Raw genomic sequence first — 21,525 nt, 5'->3', positions numbered from 1 at the left:
TGTGTATTCTATCTCACATCTTTCAGACAGACATTTGTCTCTCAGCACCTGACCTAGCCAGTCAGGTAATTTCCAACTTTTCTGGAAAGCCAGTTTGAGAGAGTTAATTCAAACATGTTTCCTTATCCTGGGGGCCTAAGGACACCGCTGTGAGCATATCAGCTCTTTGCTCTGGTGACCCAAGCAGTGATAGAGGAAGGTAAGGAGGGTGGTTAGGGTAGCAGGGAACCCTCAGAGAAGGGGAAGGAAAGTCTTCCATGGCTTCCAACCATGTAGGCAGCTTTGAACGAATACTGGTGCTGCAGTTCCATCCCATCCCCCACCCCAAATTCTGATTTAATAACACAAGACTGCCATCAGAATTTCTTCAAATTTTCCCACATGACTTTAAGATACAATCAGACTGGCAGCTAACAACCAAAATGAATAGCCTTTGAGAGACCCAGGGAACAAATATTTAGTCATTAGTGAGAATGATATCAGGGCAGGTAGCCAAGAAGGCCTCTCCAGTCTTCCAGACTTACAAAGTTGAGGTTTAGGAATAGAAAATGCCAACTGAAGTAACAAATTAGTCAAAGTTTAGCCTGTGAGAATTAGCTACCCAAAAAATGAGAACGCTACAGATTGGAGGAAATACTACCCATGCTAAGTGTCATTCTTCACTTATTTTATTATTTATTTCTTCTTTTTAAGAAGCCAGTTTATTGATACATTATTTGTCACATACTGTGGGTGATGTATATAATGTGTTTCCAATCTATGTAAACTCATATATTCCTCACATACTTTAAATAAAATGTAGAATGTTGACCATAGTAACTCTCAAAAACTCTCTCTCTCTCTCTCTCTCAACAGCATCTATTTCTTCTTTCTAATCTTTAATTTTTCTAGTGTCTCATTCGAGTTTGATGCACCACCGCCCCCTGGTGGAAATCTATAGAAAAGACACCACAGCATTTGTGTGTGTGTGCGTGCGTGCGCGCACTCGTGTGTCAGCTGGTACTGGGGCTTGAAATCAGGACCAGATACTCTCCCTTAGCTTTTTTCCACTCAAGGCTAGTACTCTGCCACTTGATCCACAGCTCTACTTCTGGCTTTTTGATGGTTAACTCAATATAAGAGTCTCACACACTTTTCCACCCAGGCTGACTTCAACCTGTGATGCTCTTATCTCATCCTTCTGAGTAATTTAAAATTACAGTTGTGAGCCACAGCACCCAGCTCCTGGTTCTCACACTTGATTTAACATGAGCGCTTTAGTGTCTGAAAATTCTGGTTACACTAGTTACTCTGGTCCCTAGCAGGATATTCTCTTTGAACAAAGTCATAGGCATAAGTTCAACAAACAGAAGTTAAAATGGAGCTCTGCTAGGAGCCTTTTCTTTCTCACATTTTCATGGCCAACCTCACATCTCCCTCAGGATATCCAATGCAGAAATTATTTTTTTTAAACATCCAAATATAAGTTATCTTCCCCCAAAATTATTTTCCACTTCAGGTTTCTTTACCTCCCTGAATAGCACCTCATTACCCAATCACCCAATCTAAAAACGAAAACAAAAACCTTCCTAAAGAATCACAATATATATGGACATATTAAAGAGTCTAATTAGACTTGAGTCTAGAAATCAGGTTATATTTATTTAACTCAGTAATTCCCAAACACATGAAATCCAATTCCCTTCCCCAATTTTTTTAACATCAGCAAAACACATCTTAGTTATATTGATTATTGATTGACTGATGGTGCCAATCAGCAAATTAGCTCTTTGGCTACATACACTACTCAATCTTCAAAAGTGCTCAGGCAAATTCAACTGTACAATAAACCAGCTCTCAATTCTTTGTGGCAACAAAATACACAAACCTCAGGTAATTGTGATGATTAATCTTTTTTTTTAACTTTGTGATGGTTAATCTAGTCAACTTGATCAGATTGATAAAATCCTAGGAGACCAGGAACGCACACCTCTGGGAGTGGGTGCAGATGGTTGCAGAGATGATTTGATCATGAAGACTCTGGTGAATGGTTTAATCCACAAAAGAAATTGTACCTATTTAACAAGTGTTTTGTTGTTGGATTTGTCTTAACAAAAATGGAGCTTTATCCTCTATGACATTAGTGGCAGATTTCCTAAGTCTACTGATATATTTTGCATCATTCCCTAACATTGAAAACAAAAAATATCTAATTGAACTTTCACTCAATGCAAAAGTTATTTGAACCTGTTCTGGACTTTCAATTGTGCTTTCAGTAGTGGTTTCTGGGACTATTTGCTGTCAGTTCATGTCATCTACAGCTTTGAGGTAGAAGCTGAGGTTCTGAGGGACTGGACACATTCTTTCACCAGCCTGGTGGCTTCCAGAGCAGAGCCCCAGTGCACTGAGATGCCTCCACTCCCATGGCCATAGTTATGAACCACAGGCAGCTTCTTTCCTTCTTGGGCTAGGAGCTCCTTCTGCAGCCACACGCCTGGCCTGTAAGGCCTCAAGCCTACCTTTTCTTTGATGTCATAGGCTTTGTGGAGGGAAGGCTCCAGAGCACAGCATCGTGAAAAAATATCTCTGCTAATATCTGCATCTGGGGACAGATTCCAGTCTTCTTTTTGCCTCGTTCCACCCAGGGTTACATGGGATGTGCCAGGGTAAATATATGTCAGCCCATTCCCATCTCTAATAAAATGCTTCACCCAGGGAGCCTGCACTTGAAGCAACTGACCCCTTACTGGGGCTATTGTGGGGTCTCCTACAAGTTGTTGGCTTCCTAGGCCTGAACAGTTGACCACTATGTCAAAGGATGGATGGAGCTCCCACAGATCTTCGATTCGCCTGGTGAGTAGCAGGCCTCCGTTCCTCTTTACCCTGGGGAAGAGAGAACATGGGTGAGTCTTAGTAGTTCCATCACTTCCAAAACTGAAGTACAGGAAGAAAACTGAGGCGATGATGCAGTGAACAAAGACCTGAGTGCTTCTGGGACCCATAAAAAAAAAAGATCAAATTCCAGTTATCAGCTGCTTCTCATCCTTGGAAACTGAGGATTCCTAAAGTTGATCCTAGATAAGTATTTTGAAAACCCCAAAGGAAATTATACTTCTTGACCTTTTTATGTTTTGTAGATCTTCTAAATGCAAAATAAATAACAAGTTAATCCAATTGCCTTAAACGCCCAAGTATTTCTTGTTTGTACATTCATTTAATACTGGATTTACCATCTTGGTTATTTTGTTGCATATTGTTAACTCTTGAGTGCTCCTTTGTCTGCTTTCCTTAATTGCATGGTTGGTACAGGTATACACCCACCCACACACACACACACACACACACACACACACACACACACATATTCTATGTCTAGAGAGTTATAAAGATAATACCAAATATTTGCAGATAATGGACTAAGTGACAATTGTTGGAAACTGTTGTTTTGGGGGATTTTTTGGACCAAGTATATCAATAATCAGAAAAAAATGCCTCACCCAGAACCTGTAATCACTTTTTAACTGGGGCTTGAACTTGGGGCCTCATGCTCTCACTTGGTTTTTTTTTTCTCTCTCTCTCAAAGTTGGCATTCTACCACTAAAGCAACAGCTCCACATTTGACTTCTTTCTGGTTAACTGAAGATAAGAGTCTCATGGACTTTTCTGCTGGGGCTGGCTTTGAACAAGGATCCTTAGATCTCAGACTCCTGAGTAGTTATGATTACAAGCCCCAACCACCAGCACTAAGCTCCTGTAATCATTTTTAAATTGGGGGGGTGGGGGAACATAGCATAGAACTGAACATTTTGCCCATTTTGAAGTGTTTAGTTTAATGGCGTTAAGCTCATTCATCCAATACCACCATCCACTCCAGGATGTTCCTCATCTCACAGGATGGAAACTCTGTAGCCATTAAAAAATAGCCCTCATAATCTTGTCATCTTAATCTCTTGTAATCCTATAATCTTACTTATAGGTTGAGTGTCGTATATAAAAGATTTACTATAAGACAAGCTCCGCAGTTCTGTTCTGCCCGTGCAGGTTGAATGTCTAGAAGCAAGTCACTGTTATGAGGGGGGGAAATGGGTGACAGTGTAGCCAGCTAGCTGATAGAGTTCTTTTTTTTTTTTTTTTTTGTCGGTCGTGGGGCTTGAACTCTGGGCCTGGGTGCTGTCCCTCAGCTCTTCAGCTCAAGGCGAGGGCTCTACCACTTGAGCTACAGCGCCACTTCCGGTTTTCTGGTGGTTTATTGGAGATAGGAGTCTCACGGTCTCTCCTGCCCGGGCTGGCTTTGAACCGCGATCCTCAGATCTCAGCCTCCTGAGTAGCTAGGATTACAGGCGTGAGCCACCAGCACCTGGCTTTAGCTGATAGAGTTCTAAACCCACATCTGTATAACTAAATACATGTGCTCTTGTCTCTCTGAGAACCCGAGAGCTACAGAGTGGTCCTGCACTGGCATCTTCTCTCTTAGACTTCTACAATTCTAGAACACTTTAGGGAGAAGGGCTGACACCAGGTTTGGAAACAGCTGGTTGTCCTCCTGCCCCTGAGAGAGTAGAAGCAGTCATGCTAACAGTTTTGAGTACACCCCCTTCAAGGGAAGACAAACAAGTTTCATAAGAGGGAAGATAAGGCAAAAACTTCAGAAGCATAAACAAGGCATAACTAGAAGCTGGTAAATGCTAGTAGGATTTGGCCACTGGTTAACTTAGCAAGAGAACTCTTTCTAAAAAATAAAATAAAACAAAAAGACTCCTTCCTCTAATGCTTTGTTCCACCCTCACTTCTGGATTAGAGCATTCAGTTGAGGTGATGGGTTGGGGATTTAGCTCAGTGGAAGAATGCTTGCCTGCCAAGCCCTGAGTTGGGTCCTCAGCTTTGCAACAAAAGAGAGACAGAGACAGAGAGACAGAAAGGAAAGGAAAGAAAAGGAAAGGAAAGGAAAAGAAAGGAAAGGAAAGGAAAGGGAAGGGAAGGGAAGGAAGGAAGGAAGGAAAGAAAGAAAGAAGGGGGGAGGGAGGGAGGGAAAGAACACAGAAAATGTGGCAAGCCTTCACAGAATGGAATCACAGAGACCCAATAGAAACATGGTGAAACTGACAGTGGTTATAAAGAATTAACCAAGAGCTTTTTCTTTTAAATAGTTAAACAGATTACAGATAAAAGTATTTTTAATATAGCATGTTATGAGCACAAGTTTTCAGCTCTCTCTCAGTGGAACAAGCAATTCGGAAATTTTTTGTTATGTTTGTCAGATGTACAATAAGAGACAAATATTTTTAAGGTTTGCCCCCCCCACACACAACACTAGCACAGGAAAAAAAGAGTGAATTGAGATTTTTGTGGTGATTCTAACCAACACATGGTTATATGTCTATTTAGCTTATGCTGAGATTTGAACTCCGGTCCACTTGAGCCCAGCAGTAGTGTGATGTTAATCTTTGCAAAAATGACCACCATATGGGAAATGAACTAAATAACTTGTGGACAGATTGGGAAGGTGAGATTTGGGGAAAGTGGGAGAAGGGCTGACATGGACTTATGAACTGGCAACCCCTCTGTACAATACCTTAATAATAACAATAAAATTTTTAAAGTTTGTATTTTAATATAAAATATTTTCTTTTCTATTTTATATGTATTTATATTTTAATATAAATCTATTTTAATATATTTATATCTATATTTTAAAAAGTTACCACTAAGAAAAGACTTTTAGGAAGGGTTTAGCATTCACCATGCTTTCCCATTCATATGACTTTGTCCACCTGCTGAAGCTTCTATCTGTCCTCTAGAACTGGAGATGCTGATGTGACTTCAAAGCTCACTATGAAAAGGAGAGGTAGGGCTTGGAATGTGGCTCAATGGTAGAGTGCTTGCCTACTGTGCATGAAGCTCTGGGTTCAATTCCTCAGTACCACATAAGCAGAAAGTGGAAGTGGCACTGTGGCTCAAGGGGTAGAGTGCGAGTCTTGAGCAAAAGAAGCTCAGGGACAGAGCCCAGGCCCTGAGTCCAAGCCCCAAGACTGGCAACAAAAAAAAGAAGAAAGGAAGGAAGGAAGGGAAAGGAAAGAAAAGAAAAGGAGAGGAATAGAACATGTCTAACTCAATGCACAGTTTCTCAAGAAAAACATTTTACAAGAAAAATTAAAAGGAGTAGAGGTTTGTTAGACTACTATAAAAAATACAGGCCTGCCCTCCACGCCTGTACCACTACATTTAATTAAGTATGGCATTTGGGTTTGAGAGAAGTTTTAACTGATCGTTATTTGAACATCATCTTGGTTATTTTTTTTCTTTTAAAAGATTGCAGACTCCATGTTCTAATATTTGAACATTATGTTCTATGTGTCAGCCATCCTAAGCAGGACTTGGAATTCTTTTCCACATTCAAGAAAGGAGAAGAACTTATCAGCTTTGGAATTTAAAGCTGAATTTCTTAAATTCACTGAACTTGTTTCTTTAACCATAGCCTAGAAATTAGAGTGCCAGGCTGGGGCTCACAGAGTTGTTATGTAAGAATTCAATAAATGCAAATGTCTTTCTGTTCTATTTCAATGGTTCCCTGCTGGAAACTACAGATGAAAGCCCAACTTGTCAGTGGCAACTTGTCAGATGATTGGTGCAGATGGGCTGCGTAGCTTGCTGTGCTAAGTCCCTGTCAGGCCTTATCCCAGGAGGGAGCTAATTGAGTCCACAAGGAGACCCGTCAACTTTACGTTGCAATGTGGCTGCGCCATGAGGCTGGGTCATTATTGTAAATCCTGTGGCAGATGGATGGCATCTAGACTCTGGATGCTAACTTAGGTGACCAAATACCTAAAACATTGCTTTTATGCTGGGAATGTGGTTTAGTGGTAGAGTGCTTGCTTAGCATACATGAAGCCCTGGGTTTGATTCCTCAATACCACATAAACAGAAAAGGCTGGTAGTGGACCTATGGCTCAGGTTGTAGAGTGCTAGCCTTAAGAAAAAGAAGCACAAATACAGGGACAGTGTCCAGGCCCTGAGTTCAAGCCCCAGGATTGGAAAAAGAGAAAGAAAGCGAGAGAGAAAGAAAGAAAAGGAAGGAAGGAAGGAAGGAAGAAAGAAAGACAGACAGACAGACAAGGCCGGAAGTGGTGCTGTGATTCAAGTGGTAGAGTGCTAGCCTTGAACCAGCCTTGAAGCTCAGGGACAGTGTCCAGGCCCTGAGTGTAAGCTCCATGACTAGAACACACACACACACACACACACACACACGTACACACACACACAGCATTGCTTTTACCATCATATGATGTAGCTATTCTGAAAGTTGCGTGAATAAGAAGCGTGATAACTTTGCTCTTGGGGCTTTCTGCAACTTAGCAAGGCATCCTAGAGAGAGCAACCACTACTCTCAGCTCCACATGAAAATATGAGCACTACTCACTAAGCAAGGCCAGTGCAATGACCACTGACCACATCCTAAAATGCAAGAGCAGCCCCATCTTTACCAACCTTAGCAGACTACTCTCTGTTGCAGCATCTGCCTGACTATGAGCCCAGGAGGTAGGGGTCTTTGGGGCCCTTCCTCCAATACTATGGGAGCTTCAGTAAGGAGATGAAGCTGACTGTGCCCCTGAGAAGAATCAGGCTCTGTGGAAGTCTCATTCACACCTTCATACAAGCATGCATAGACACAGAGCTACATACACATAACCCCACCTCTGCTTCCCTCAGTGGTCTTGGGATCATAGCCAATTCCTGTAGCCTACCTCTCATCCTCTTCCCTGAAGCCCTGGTGGGAAAGGACTTGTGGATAGCACTGCACAGAGAAGCAGGAGCTGTGTTGGGGAGATACTATCCAGGCAGCCTTGGGATGCAGTGCAGACTGTAATAAGGAGCAGGGACTTGGGGCCTTCAAAAGGAAAGGCAGGGCAGGAAGGAGGATGCAGCCTGGCAACAAGGCTCCAGCCAAGACACAGAGAGACCACACCCAGCCCTAGAACCACAGGCCTGCAACCCACATTCTAAACTAAGGACTTAATTGTTTGGGGGACTAAATAAATAGAAGTTAGTAGAGAGACAACAAAATATAGAAATTTAAGTGGCTTTGACCATTTAAGTGGCTCATACCTGTAATCCTAGCCATTCACTGGGCAGAGATGCAAGGGTTGCAGTTCAAAGTCAGCTCAGGTAGGAAAGCTCATGAGACTCTTATCTCCAATAAACTACCAAAATAATGCCAGAAATGGAGCTGTGACTCAAGTGGTAGAGCACCAGCCTTGAGCACAAAACCTCAGACAGCACCAATGCCCTGAGTTCAGGGCTCAGGACCAGAACAGAAATATTTTTTCAATGGTTTCTAATTTGGCCCAAAGTTGACATCATCACACACCTTTGAGGCAGATTGTGCCTTATTTGGGGAATATTATCCAAATAGGTCTCTGGGCTGTGCACCTCCCATGAAAAACCCATCGGCTAAGAATCTAAGCACACACTGGGTAGCAAAACACAAAGATTCTGCAAGCTGCTTCTCCACAAACCGGATATTTTGGAAACTTCTCTATGGTTCATCCAGGGAGGGAGACTGACACCATGTCTGTGTCTTTCTTAAAAGGTTAGGCCTGAATTCACTAACCCTCAGCATTGAAGAGACCCTAGCCCCAGCATGGCAGCCTTAGAGATGGATTTCAGAGCTGGGAAGGGGCTATATCTCCCCATATAGGTGAAGAGCCAGCTCTCTTCTGAACCCAGGAAGAACTGCTGCCAATGGGGCCAGCAGGATCTGTAGTCTAAAAGTAATTGAAATGAAGAAACTTCAGCACAGTTGAGTCAGAACGTGAGGACAGGTTGAAGAGGAGGGGTGAAGAGAGCAGGGGGCTTGGGAACCACACTCAAGATACATGGCCAGTACTGGGATCTAAGCCCTGGATCAAGGAGAGTAAGGATAGGACAAACTCTACAAGATACTTCACAAAAAGACTTTATTGTATGTGGTAGTCTTGGGGTACATCATGTACATACTGTTAAGTAGTCAATTTTAAAAAATGATTCCTTGATTCCAACCTAAAGAATGACATCTTAGTCAGATGCTGGTGTCTCACAAGTGTAATCCTAGCTACTCAGGAGCCTGAGATGTGAGGGTCGCAGTTCAAAGCTAGTCTGGGCAGGAAAATCCATGAGCCTCTTATCTCCAATTAACTACAAAAAGCCAGATGTGGAGCTGTGGCTCAAAGTGGTAGAGCACTAACCTTTAGAACAAAAGCTCAAAGACAGTGCCCAGACCCTGAGTTAAAGCCCCAGGACCAGCAAACAAAAAAACAAGGAATAATGCTTTAATGATGATAAGAAAGCATCATTTTCAGTCTGCGTTCAAATACAAGAACAAAGGAAAGAAAACTAATGTAGGGCTGGGAAGGTGGCTCAATGGTAGAGTGCTTGCCTCACATGCATGAGCCGTTGGGTTCGATTCCTCAGCCACCACATAAGCAGAAAAAGCCAGAAGTGGTGCTGTGGCTCAAGTGGTAGCACGCTAGCCTTGAGCTGAAGATCTGAGGGACAGTGCCCAGGCCCAGAGTTCAGGCCCAAAACCAACAACAACAAAAAAAAGTGAAATCTCAATTGGGAAATACTATATATACAGATTTATGGGGGAAAATACTATTTCTTCATGACAACACTAAATGTGGTCATGTTTACAATTGTTAAATTTTTTAAATGTAGGGTAGCAAGACAACCAAATGCAGGTGATCCGTTCTGAGCAGAGGAGGTCATTTCACCTGCTGGCCGTGGTCCTCGCTGTTTCCCTTGGATTGCATACTCCAAGAAAACGACCTGCATTCAAGTTCTCGCTTCCCATATGCCCATCCGGGCCTTGTGTGCTCAGTGAACTCACATTAGCCATTCCAAGGCCCATGAGGTATGGAGCAGTTTCTTAGCAGAAGGGGGAATGGGTGAAGCCCAGAGGTTATAGAGGCACTGGGAGTCATGGAGAGGAACAGCCATATACCCCTCATCCACTGAGCAGGAGGTGGTGCAGGAAGGAAGTTCACCTCTACAGCTGCCTTAGGACTGCCCCCAAAGCCTGAATGGAAGCACTCAAGGTTACTGCATCCCACAGTCTCTGTTCCCTCTGAACCATATTGCCATCATCAGTAGCTCCACCTTCCTCCTAACCCAACCAGGAAGATCCATGATTCCATTCAACTTTGTGCCTGCGGCTTTTTATGTCCTGGTCCTCAGGCAGGCAGGGGGATGTAGAAGAGAGGGAAGCAGAGAGAGGAAATGACTAGGGGCACTGGGGAAGCCAGGTTGTACTGACAGGTCTGGAGCAGGGGGGAAAGGAGGCACAGGAGTTTACTGCACACAGGAAGAGATCTTTTGCAAGTTGGACATGGTCAGTTGACACAATTTATCCCATTGCTAATGTACAGTGCAAGCACCTATTTGTGCACAGGTGCCAAGAAGTCACAGGAGTCAGGGCAGGTGGGAGAACATAAGCTAGAGAAGAAAAAGATGGGGGACAAAAAAAAACAAGAGAGAGGCCACAGAAAGCAGGTTAGATGATACAGAAGAACCATGGAGGCATGGTAATCAGTGCTGTAGTCAAAGTGGTCTCTTCAAAGTCACAGGACAAGGCCTAGTCTCTTAGAAAGACTTAAGCTACCAGCACCCAGCATAGAAAAGAGCTACCTAGTTTCTGGAGGTCACCAAAGACAGGAAAACTCAGTCCCTCCAAAGAATTTACTTAAGTAAGCTGCCTGGAGGAAGACTTATTACCTCTCCGATTCATTTCCTAGAGGGGGTAAGTTTAAAAGTGGCAGAACAGAGCTGGGCTGTTGCTCAGTGGCAAAATGCTTTCCTAGCATCCTGGATTTGATCCCTAGTACCAAAAAAAGAAAAAAAAAACACAAGAAACATGACTCTACTGTTTGAATATACAAAATATGACCTGCGTGGTTGATTAAAATCTCAGGGATTTTGCTGGTTGATTGGTTCTCAATGTTATTGGGTATTGAGAAGGAGATTATCTTTCCATTTAAAAAAAATATCTAATTTGTAATAAAAATATCTCTTTTTCCTGGGAACTGGTGTCATTTCAGAAGATGCTGAGCTAACGCCATCTCTTTGGCTCACTGAGCAAAATGCTCATTTTTGAGTCAGAACACGGAAGGCTGAACACTCATATTGTGTGGAAGAGCGTAGGAGGCGCCAGAACAGGCCCTGAGTGAGAAGAACAGGCAGGGATTGTGTGACTGCCCATCTGGGGCTGCCCTGGAAGGAGGCGTGTGGCTGTGCCCACAGATTGAGCTCCAGGTGTCCCACCCACCCCCTTGCTGCCACGTGCCCTGCCTGAGGAGTTCATCAGGCTGAGCTCCTTGTCCTGTAATGCGCGCCTTGAGCTGAGTGCAGTCTCCAAAATTCTCTTGATGTGTATACTAATTTATTACAAAAAAGGAACTCCTGGGAGCCAAGCCAAAAATGCAAGTTCAAGGTATTAAGGGCTGAATTTAGTAAGGAAGCAATTATATAACTTGGATAAACCCTCAATGTTAGTGTTCTTATTCATGACAAAAGAAAATAACCAAGCCACTTTTTACTGCAAATGAGGAAACAAATTAAAAATAAGTTATACTAAGGATAAGATTTTTCTCATCCCAAGAGCTAAAGTTAATCTTATCATTTTAAAGCAAAGTATCCAACCTCACCATTTTTCAAACAAGGAAATCAAGATCCTGTTTCAATTAATGGGTTTTTTCCTAGAAGAATAGAGGACAGGAGGGCATCCTGGTGCACACGAAAAATAGACTTGAAAGGGCTGCCATTGGTGGCTCACACCAGTAATCTTAGCTACTGTGGAAGCTAAGATATAAGAATCACAGTTCAGAGCCAGCCTGGGCAGAGAAGTCCATGAGACTCTTATCTGCAATTAACCAGCAAAAATCTAGTAGTGGAGGTGTGGCTCAAGTGGTAGAGTGCCAGCCTTAAGCACAAAAAGAGCTAAGCAAACACATGAGGCCTTGAGTTCACACTCCAATACCTTCCTCCCCCCAAAAAGCTGACTTGCCAAACCACACAAACATGTATGCAGACTGCTTAACAAAGCCCTAGCCATTTGGTAAGACATCATGAAAAAGAGCCCAGTGGGGCCCCAAAGACTCTGGAATATGTGTTTTATGAAGAGTTATACAGGTTCTACATGAGGACAGACAAAGCAGCAAGAGCCTCAAGTCCCATTCCAACCCACCTTTTCTCCAACCATGGGAGATAGGCAGAAGTCTCACACTTGAGAGTTGTAAAAGTCTGTCCAAACACGTGTTGAGGAAATCTCTGTAGTTCAGCCTCAGTCATCTTTCGAAATCCCAGAACCACATCAGCCCAAAATGGCACTTCTTCTGCAGGGATGCTCTGAAATATCTGCCAACTCGAACACAAGAAGAGGAGAATTCTTCCAGAAATTTTGTGAAGACATACATTTCTTTTTTTCTAATATATCTAATACATATCTATTGCAGGGTGAAAAAACTAAAAGGAACATTTACTTCCTACAAACACAAAGAGAAAAAGATAGAGTTTTTCATTCTCCTGATCAGATAACTTGAATAGTTAAATTGCAAATGTTAATGATTGGGAGAATAAGACATTTAAAATGTAATGTGTCAGGTTTATCTCTGAGGTGGAGCCTGTGCTTAGCATGCTCATGAGGTCCTAAGTTCTATCGCCAGCATGATAGATGAATGAATTAAAGAATATAAATAAAACTTGCCATCAAATTGTTTCACTTTTTCTTTTTTTATTCTTTCTTTTTTTGGGGGGTCCGGTTGTGGGGTCTGAACTCTGGGCCTGGGTGCTGTTCCTCAGCTCTTCAGCTCAAGGCTAGCGCTCTACCACTTGAGCCACAGCGCCACTTCCAGCTTTTTTCTTTTTGCTTATGTGGTGCTGAGGAATCAAACCCAGGGCCTCAGGCATGCAAGGCAAGCGCTCTACCACTGAGCCACGTTCCCAGCCCTTGTTTCACTTTTTCTAAAAAGCTTTTGCCTAGATTTTATGGCAGTGCATTTTAGGGGAAGTTTTTTTCTTTCATTTGGACAACATTTCACATACATTGTAAGTAACACATGAAAAGTTCAAAGGTTAGTCTCCATTTTGAACAAAATAACTGACTTGGAAGAATGCACAAGTGTGCAGAAAACATGGGTACAAACCTAGGGAGGTTGAGGTGGTCAAGCTTAGCTCTAGGACTGGAGAGCAGCTAAGAGTTGGCCAGCGGAGCCAAATCTTGGGTCATAGCATGGCTAAGCAGATGAGCTGGGATACTGGGGATTAACAAGAAGCTACCAATTGTGCTATGCATATGCTTGCATTTGTAAATATTGGATGGTTTCCCTGGGTAAACATGGCCACAGTTGCTCTAAAAGAGCAAGGGACAAATCTGAGTACTACTCACATAGTCATTCACATACCAGTACTTCTATTTTTAAATACTTCATTCAAAGCAGTCCCTGGGAAGTTATAACTGATGCTCACTGCATGGTCTTCTTACCTCATTGAATTCCTAAGAGTAGAGTGCTAAGGAATTTAATGTGACAAGATAAATTATAGCTGGGAAGGTGGTTCAGTGGTAGAGTGCTTGCCTTGCATACATGAGGCCCTGGGTTCGATTCCTCAGCACCACATAAGCAAAAAGAAAAAAAGCAGGAAGTGGCACTGTGGCTCAAGTGGTAGGGCGCTAACCTTGAGTTGAAGAGCTGGGGGACAGCACCCAGGCCCAGAGTTCAGGCCCCACAACCAGCAAAAAAAAAAAAAAAGATAAAATATAAATGCATATATACTTGATTCGCTCTTCACTTCAATGACTATTAAGTGAACATATACTATGTGATAACTATTGTTTTAAAAATCAGGATTATAGCATAGAATGAAGTTGGGTGCTGGTGGCTCACATCTATAATACTAGCTACCCAGGCAGCTGAGATCTGAGGATAGCAGTTTAACTCTTAGCTATAATTCATCACCAAGAAGCTGGAAATGAAGCTGTGGCTTAAATGGTAAAGCATTAGCCTTGAACAGAAAAGCTCAGGGACCGCACCTAGGCCCTGAGTTCAAGCCCTAGGACTGACACAAGAAAAAAAAGTAATAGAATCAAATTCTGCTTAAAAAATATACAAATACACTGTTGATTTAAGTGCTAGTTTGTGTTCTAAATGTTAAATTGGATTTATTTTTCAATTCATGTCTCTTAAAATCACATGCTAACAATTAATACAAGTGTGCTGATCACTTCTGAATTTTTTTCCAAATGGCACTTCAAAAGCCAACTTTAGTGAACCAAAACTTTTACTCTTTGGAACACCTCATTATCCAAATAAGGACCCCAAATAAAGTCAGATGTCACTGTGCCCTTGGGCTCTGCATCCATTTCAGTTTCATACCTGTCCACTTTCCATTAGCCACCCCATTTCCCACAGAACCTGGTGCAGGGTTTATCTGTTTTGTGGGGATTTGGGGGTTTTCCTCCATACTTTCAAATCCCTGCATATTTGCTGAGGAAACTCAAAAAATATTTATGATTAAAAACTGCAAGGGTCATGCATTGTTTTAAAAATAGAATCATGTCCTTGTAAATTCTTCCACCTGTAATTCTGCAATCTGCTCACTGCAGATACTCAATAAATATTCTATGTTGCTTTCTCATATCTGTCCATGTTGCTGTAAATACTGTGATTCTTTCTCTTACCCAGACACCAGATGAACACCAGCATCCACAGCTTCTGCTGACCTAGCGATTGCAGACAGGTGAATGAAGGTGTCTCTAAACCACCGCTTCACCACGGGAACAGGTGTGTCTGGAGTGGGGGGGGAGGAGAGAACAAAGTGGGACAGAATAAACTCCATCCTAGAAACCAGGGGGAAATGAGGAGACATGGAGGCACAGTTGGATAAAATACCCCACAGAGGTAAAAGATGCTTCAGAGACTAGAGTTGTGAGTGATAACACCTTCTGACCAAATCAGCTTGTACAGTGATCGGCCAGTGGAATGGCACAGGCCAAGCAGGAAAGTCCTGACACCAGAGCCAGCTGGAAGGCAGATTTTGGCACAAGGTACATTCCCAAGGTTCTTGAAGGATCTGTAGACAGCTTGACCAGAAGTGAGTTTATAGCTAAGGGATCCAGCAGGCCCCGTAACTGCAAAAAAAGGAAAAAGAATTGAGGGTCTCTTTCGGGGGGGGCTGAATATAGGTTCAGTAATAGTGAGGGTGGGGTGCCTGTGGGCCCCAGGACAGAAAACAGACTGCAGAACTATGGAAAGCTCATAGGGTCCCCCTCCTGGTATAAAGAAATAAGACCTGCATTATGGAGACAAACTCTGCACCCAGATTTCCTGATGTTACTCCTCCCCCATAATGGAATCATAGTCCAAGGTCAGCGGGGTATGTGGAGACCACACCATTCCCCAGGCATTCATGCCCAAAAGGCCAAGCTGCTGGGATGGTACCAGCCTGTTAGAGAGGAAAAAAAGAGGCCTGGTTTGAGCCCCAAAATAAAAGTGTCCATTGCAAGCCAAAAGAATCACAATCCAGTCCAGTCCAAGTGTGAACAAGACATTTGGCCACCTGATTCTATGAAAGGGTCTGGAGGGCATATCCAGGGCCTGGGAAAGAGTGATCCCAAGGGGCTACAAATGATGGCTAGAGATGACACAAGGGAATAGAGGCAAAAACTGTCCCTGGGACTGTCACCAAACAAGTGGAAATGGCGATATCCCACCCAGAATCTCCAGATCAATGAGGGCATGTCAGCTGCAGGATTTTAAAATAATTTGCATGGTCTGGGAATGTGGCTTAGTGGTAGAGTGCTTGCCTAGCATGCACAAAGCCCTAGGTTCAATTCCTCAGTACCAGATAAAAGCCAGAAATGGTGCTGTGGCTCAAGTGGTAGAGCACTAATTTTGAGCAAAAGAAGCTCAGGAACAGTACCCAGGCCCTGAGCTCAAGCCCCAGGACTGGCAAAAATAAAAATATAAATAAAATAATTCACTTTTTAGAGAGGACTGGCAAAAATAAAAATAAATAAATAAAATAATTCACTTTTTAAAGAGCCAATAAATATTTCCTAAATAGTAGTTCTATGTGATCATCATTAAGTGGGTACCTGTGTGAACGCAACACTGTATTCCAGAATTGTAGCTGGTTTAGCAATAAGAGAGGAAATAAATAACAGCTGCAGAGAGAACTATGTTAGATGTTCAGTGCATTATCCCCCCACAGCCCTCCCCCAGTGAGGAAGGCCATAGGGAAATGTTCACACCCCAAACTGAAGAGCAAAATACTGCCTGAGATTCTCATGTAGCAGAAGTCATCCCAAAAAGAATAGACAATTCCAACTGAGCAGGCCTGGTGACCTAATTCATGTTCAAGTGCAGATCAAACAAACCTGTCACTGGGAGTGGCAAGAAAAACAGCAATTGCTGATGCAGCGTTGCTTACGCACTGGGCACTCTTCTATGTGCTGCACACATACTAAAGCTCTTAAATACATCCCTATGCAGGAGGGGTGCTTCCATGTGGTACTGGCAATTGTGGACAGGTCTTTATTATCGGTCCGAGTTATATCTGGCAAAAAAGCTCAAGGAGAAGGCCGTAGTGAAGCGAGAAAGACAGATGCTGGCCTAGAACTTCCCAGTCGTCTAGCCACAGAGTTGATGAGCCCTCAGATAAGCCTCCTTTTGAAGGTGATTCCATGACCCCAGGCCACCTTCAGACCGCTTACTCAGGCTGGTCCAAGCAAAAAGGGCTCTGAGAAATGGATCCCAGAACTCTGGCCACAAGAAGGCAAGCCAACGGGAACTAGCATCTGGAAAATGCACAAGACTTCAGGTTTGTCTCCTGCAAAGCCTTTGCCAGGCTGTACCGCCATCCCATGCTGACACAGCCATGTTTCCAGACTGCAGTGCCAAGACCATAGCCTTCTCCATCCTGGCTGAAAACAAGAGAGGATCAGGAAACAAGGGCCAACTGAATACGAAAACCAAGCCTCTTCCTCCTCTGCCTGGCATTCCTCTTCTAATGCTGGCATCCAGACTTTTGCCCTCCCTAAGCAGAAACGTGATACCTCTTCCCTGGGGAACCTGGCCTGCCCAGGAAGAACTATAAGAACATAATTACCTCAGCGCTCCCAATTAAACAATCCTGCACCGCATTCTAGCCAGGGTCACAGGCAACAAGCTCCAGGCAAGCAATAAGAAATACCAGCTCCTGCTGCTTCTGGTCCCATCCATACAAATCAGAGGACAGGTCAAGATTCCCACCCAGCCAAGGAAGCCTTCTAACATGAAAACTGAGATTAAACAACAACAACAAAAAAAGAGCTGGGTTCTACCTGCTCCATCTGTAATCTTAGCTACTCAGAAGGCTGAGATCTGAAGATAGCCAGGACAGGAAAGTCTATGACACTCTTATCTCCAATTAACCACCAGAAAGCTGGGAATAGAGCACTAGCCCTGAGGGGGAAAAAAAGCTATGGGACAGGTTATGAGTTCAAGTCCTAGTAGTGGTTTGAGAACACCAGGAAAAAAAAATTAAAACTGTTACTAGTATCCAGGTGCCAGTGGCTCATACCTGTAATCCTAGCTACTCAGGAGGCTAAGATCTGACAATCATGGTTCAAAGCCAGCCGGGGCAGGAAGTCTGTGAGACTCATCTCCAGTTAACCACTAAAAAACCAGAAGTGGCACTGTGGCTCAAGTGGTAGAGCATTAGTCTTGAGCTGAAGAGCTGAAGGACAGCACCCAGGCTCAGAGTTCAAGCCCCAGGACCAATCAAAAAACAAAAACAAAACAAAACTGTTATTAGTAAATGAACAATATATACCTTGTATGCCAGAATGGGAGGGAAACACTGGGAGAGAGTGAAGGAAGTAGGGACATTGTCCAATAAGAAAGGCACTCATTACCTGATGTCTAAGCTATTTCTTGCATGAGGAGAATTCTAGTTCCATTCACAAGTAGTCCTACTGGTCATTACTGCTATCAGTGGAAAGCTTTAGATTACCAGTTGTTAGCACTGCTCATTGACATCGCTTGCTCAATTTAACATCTGTCAGAGCTGAAACCCCACTCTCACCTGGATATGCATGAGGAATAAGTATTCCGGCTGCCACGTCACTGGTGGTGTGAGGAGTAAACTTGTCTGCGATGACAGTGACGGAGCATCGAGGCACCAGCTGGGAGATACACTGGGCAGTAGAGAGCCCTATCACGCCTGCTCCCACAACTGCAACCCGGGCCGTGTCCATGGGCCTGTGAGGAGAGAGGTGAGGGCTGAGCACCTTGTTTTAGGATCATTTCATCCACTCAGAGTTTGTCCTTCACTGCTCGTTCTCTCTCACAATAGTACTTCCTGCTGATAGTTCTTGTGTAATAAACCTTTAATTTTAACTCTTTTTATAAGCTGGGAACCAATGGCTCAGGTTTATAATCCCCACTACTCAGGTGGCTGAGGTCTGCTTCAAAGCCAGTCTGGGCACGAAAGTCCTTGAGACTCTTAGCTCCCATTAACTACCAAAAAGCCATTAGTGGAGGTGGGGCTGAAATGCTAGAACACCAGCCTTGAGCAAAAAAGCTAAGGGACAGCACCCAGACCCTGAGTACAACAGGCCCTAATTACCAGCACCAAAATACATAAATCAATCAATACTCTCTTTGCATTAAACAGCAAGAAATGGACAACGAGACTTCTATCACCATTTCGATATTAGTACAAAATCAGACAACTTATTTGCTTTTAGCACACAACCCCAGAAGGAGGTCTGGGTTTTTTGGGGGGGGAGATTTCCACTCATTCTACCCTTTCCTGAACCAGGATTCTGTGCACACAGCCTCAGGAGGGTTGGTGAAGTAGGCAAGACCCGGAGGCAGCAGAGCTGTAATGGTTGTTCCCCAAACCCACTGGGGAGTTAGCCGTAAGAGGGCAAGACGCTGAGCAACTTAGAACTCAAATCGGGCTCTGTCTGCACTTGTTTTGGATAACAATGACATTACAGTGTGACTGAACTCCTCTCCCATTCCTCTCTCCCTAGAAACCAACTCTCTGCCTCCCACCTCCTCTCCTATCACTTTACCTGGGTACTGGCCCCCAGGCCTGGACAGCCACATTGGACAGTATGCTTCCAAAATAAGGAAACAGGTGTTCCAGTCTGCCTCAACCCCCTCATTTGTTAAACAGATCAGATGAGTTCTTTCTCGGGGGAGGGCAGAAAGGGGTTGAACTAGGGCTTGAACTCAGAGGTTTGAGTGCTGTCCTTTAGCTTATTTGCTCAAGGCTAGCACTCTACCACTTGAGCCACACCTTCACTTCTGGCTTTTTTGGTGGTTAATTGGAGAAAAGATATCGTCTCACAGATATTTCTTTTTTCTTTCTTTCTTTCTTTTTTTTTTGGGGGGGGGTCCGGTCATGGGGCCTGAACTCTGGGCCTAGGCGCTGTCCCTCAGCTCTTCAGCTCAAGGCTAGCGCTCTACCACTTGAGCCACAGCGCCACTTCCGGCTTTTTCCTTATGTGGTGCTGAGGAATTGAACCCAAGGCCTCGAGCATGCAAGGCAAGTGCTCTACCACTGAGCCACCTTCCCAGCCCCCACTCACAAATATTTCTTCCCAGTCTGACTTTGAACCTCACTCCTCAGATCCCCGTTTACAGAGATGAGCCACCAGCACCTGGCAGAAGAATTTGTTTAACTTCCCTGTGTGGTCACTAAGAGAAACCCACCAATGCTGTCTCCTAAAGGAGCTCTTTGTGAGGATGCATGTGAAAATTCGAGGTGGAGGGCCTGTGTGGACTTAGAGACTGGCGAAGGCCTCCCACCCTCCCTCCCACCCCTCTCCCTGGCACGGGAGTCCCCAGTTTGCTGCTTCCTTGCCAGCCTCCCTGCCTACGTTGGCTTCCTTGCTTGACTTACCACATCTGTACCTGCACTGTGTCTGGCTCAAGCTTAGATCCAGAGAAAGAAAATACAATTGCTCTGGTTGCCCACTGCTATTTTACTGAGCAAAGTTCTAGTATCTGGCCATTTGATTAAGCTAAGTCTGCCTATAAATCTGCTTTTGGCACACTCACCCTTCTGAATACAAAGAGCAACAGTGAAGGCATTGGGTCACGTGGTACCAGCCAAGGCCACCACACACTGAGAATCACCTTTGCCCAGGAGAAGCTGTGGGCAGCACAAACATCCTGGGGCTTGGCTGTCAGAGGGCACTGCCTCCTTTTCTGGCTCTAAAGGTCTCTCACACTTGCAGGCTTGGAAGCCCTCTAGTGTAACTTAATGTGTAGCACTCCCATTCCTTGAGCATTACAGCATTTCCAAACTCAGCAGCTAGCTAATCTGATGGACCGGCAAGCTAAGAAGGACTTGGACTGCTGCTGGTACAGAGGGAATACAAGGAAGGGACCAGAGCATGGGGTGGTCCAGTGACAAAAACCTGAAGGTCACAGTCCTGTCTGTATTGCCTGGATATAAGAGACAACTGCTGAACCTTCCTCACTTCAAGATTTTATATCAACCTCCCCTGCCCAGCAACTTTCTCAAAGTAGCTCCAGTCAATTAAGTTGAGATGGGAGGTAATCTGTGGCTAAGAATAACCAGCTGCTGAGAGAGCAAGGAGTATACAAGCAAGACAGTGTGGCCTGGCACTGTGACCTGTCGATCCGTGTCCTAGATCCCACTTAGACACTCACCAAGTCTGGACAGAACAACCCCTAAGCCAAAGGCAAAAGGAGTCAAGTACCTGACTGAGAAGGCAGCCTCAGATCCCTCCGCAGGCCCTGGCACCAACCCTTGTTTTCCACTGACTGGATGGTCTGGTGCCCTGGAGACAGAAGGAAAGCAAAACTGCTTCTCATTGGGGAATTTATTAAGGACATTCCCTCTAACCGAACTCGCCATTGGCCCATGCAACTGTGTGTGCCACTGATTCCCCAGAGAAAAGGAACAAGTGACCTCATCTCTGCCAAGCCCACAGAGGCTGGTTCATCCTCTTCTCTGTCTGCCCTACAAGACCCTTCCAGTCCCAATACCAGTCAAGGATTTCTTCCACTGATTTATTTGTGCAGTAAATAGTGAGTAGCATGTCCAACTTCCAACAAGTTCTGGCTGGAGGCAAGCACCCATTATCTTATTGCACTGCCCAGAATTGGCTGCTATTTCCCAGGGGGTGCCTGGCTCCACTGGTCAGCTGTGGAGGCTGGGAGAGCAGGGGGCCAAGGGCCATGTATTTCACAAAGACGGCGGCTTGTCCTGATTCTAGCTGGAAACTTATTTAGGAGCTAGCCTAGGCAAGAACTCAAATATTTCAAGAAGGGACCCAGTGTCTGCTGAGTATAAATTGTGTGGTAGGCATAGGGTACCTTATTGTATTTTGGATTTTTAGGACATAAATTAATTATATTTCCATACATGCATGTAATATACTTAATCAAATTCACCCCTTCTCTTACTTTCTTACCTCCTTCCCCTTTTTAACTGGCTTTAGTGGATTTTATTATGCTATTTTATACATATGTATAATATACTTAAATCATATTC

The 21,525-nt window shown here is 44.0% G+C and overlaps 1 protein-coding gene across 3 annotated transcripts; it reads right to left on the bottom strand.

The window, feature by feature from the left end:
* Nucleotides 1–1,620: 1,620 nt before the first annotated feature.
* On the bottom strand, nt 1,621–20,804 carry Ddo (D-aspartate oxidase). 3 transcript variants are annotated; one of them, XM_013022448.1, is made up of 5 exons: nt 20,729–20,804; nt 18,073–18,248; nt 14,687–14,795; nt 12,197–12,373; nt 1,621–2,862 (listed from the first exon to the last, which is right to left on the bottom strand). In XM_013022448.1, exons 2-5 carry the CDS (start codon nt 18,242–18,244, stop codon nt 2,295–2,297), a joined length of 1,026 nt encoding a protein of 341 aa, XP_012877902.1. In that variant the 5' UTR covers nt 18,245–18,248; nt 20,729–20,804; the 3' UTR covers nt 1,621–2,294. The 3 variants fall into 3 exon arrangements, with proteins under 3 accessions (XP_012877902.1, XP_012877904.1, XP_012877903.1); XM_013022450.1 differs by having other exon boundaries at nt 20,679–20,770; XM_013022449.1 differs by lacking the exon at nt 20,729–20,804 and adding an exon at nt 19,589–19,622.
* Nucleotides 20,805–21,525: the final 721 nt, after the last annotated feature.

Source organism: Dipodomys ordii, unplaced genomic scaffold (genome assembly GCF_000151885.1).
Source record: "Dipodomys ordii isolate 6190 unplaced genomic scaffold, Dord_2.0 Scaffold62, whole genome shotgun sequence".
NCBI lineage: Eukaryota > Metazoa > Chordata > Mammalia > Rodentia > Heteromyidae > Dipodomys > Dipodomys ordii.
This window is presented reverse-complemented; position numbering and strand designations above follow the sequence as displayed.

What these genes read in the sequence shown, in the direction of transcription:
- Ddo (XM_013022448.1), bottom strand. Translation starts at nt 18,244, where the DNA reads ATGGACACGGCCCGGGTTGCAGTTGTGGGAGCAGGCGTGATAGGGCTC. An exon ending in TATTCCTCATGCATATCCAG is followed by an intron (nt 14,796 to 18,072) that starts GTGAGAGTGGGG and finishes CCCCCACTCCAG; the next exon opens with ACACACCTGTTCCCGTGGTG. An exon ending in CTCCCATGGTTGGAGAAAAG is followed by an intron (nt 2,863 to 12,196) that starts GTGGGTTGGAAT and finishes TCTCTTCCCCAG; the next exon opens with GGTAAAGAGGAACGGAGGCC.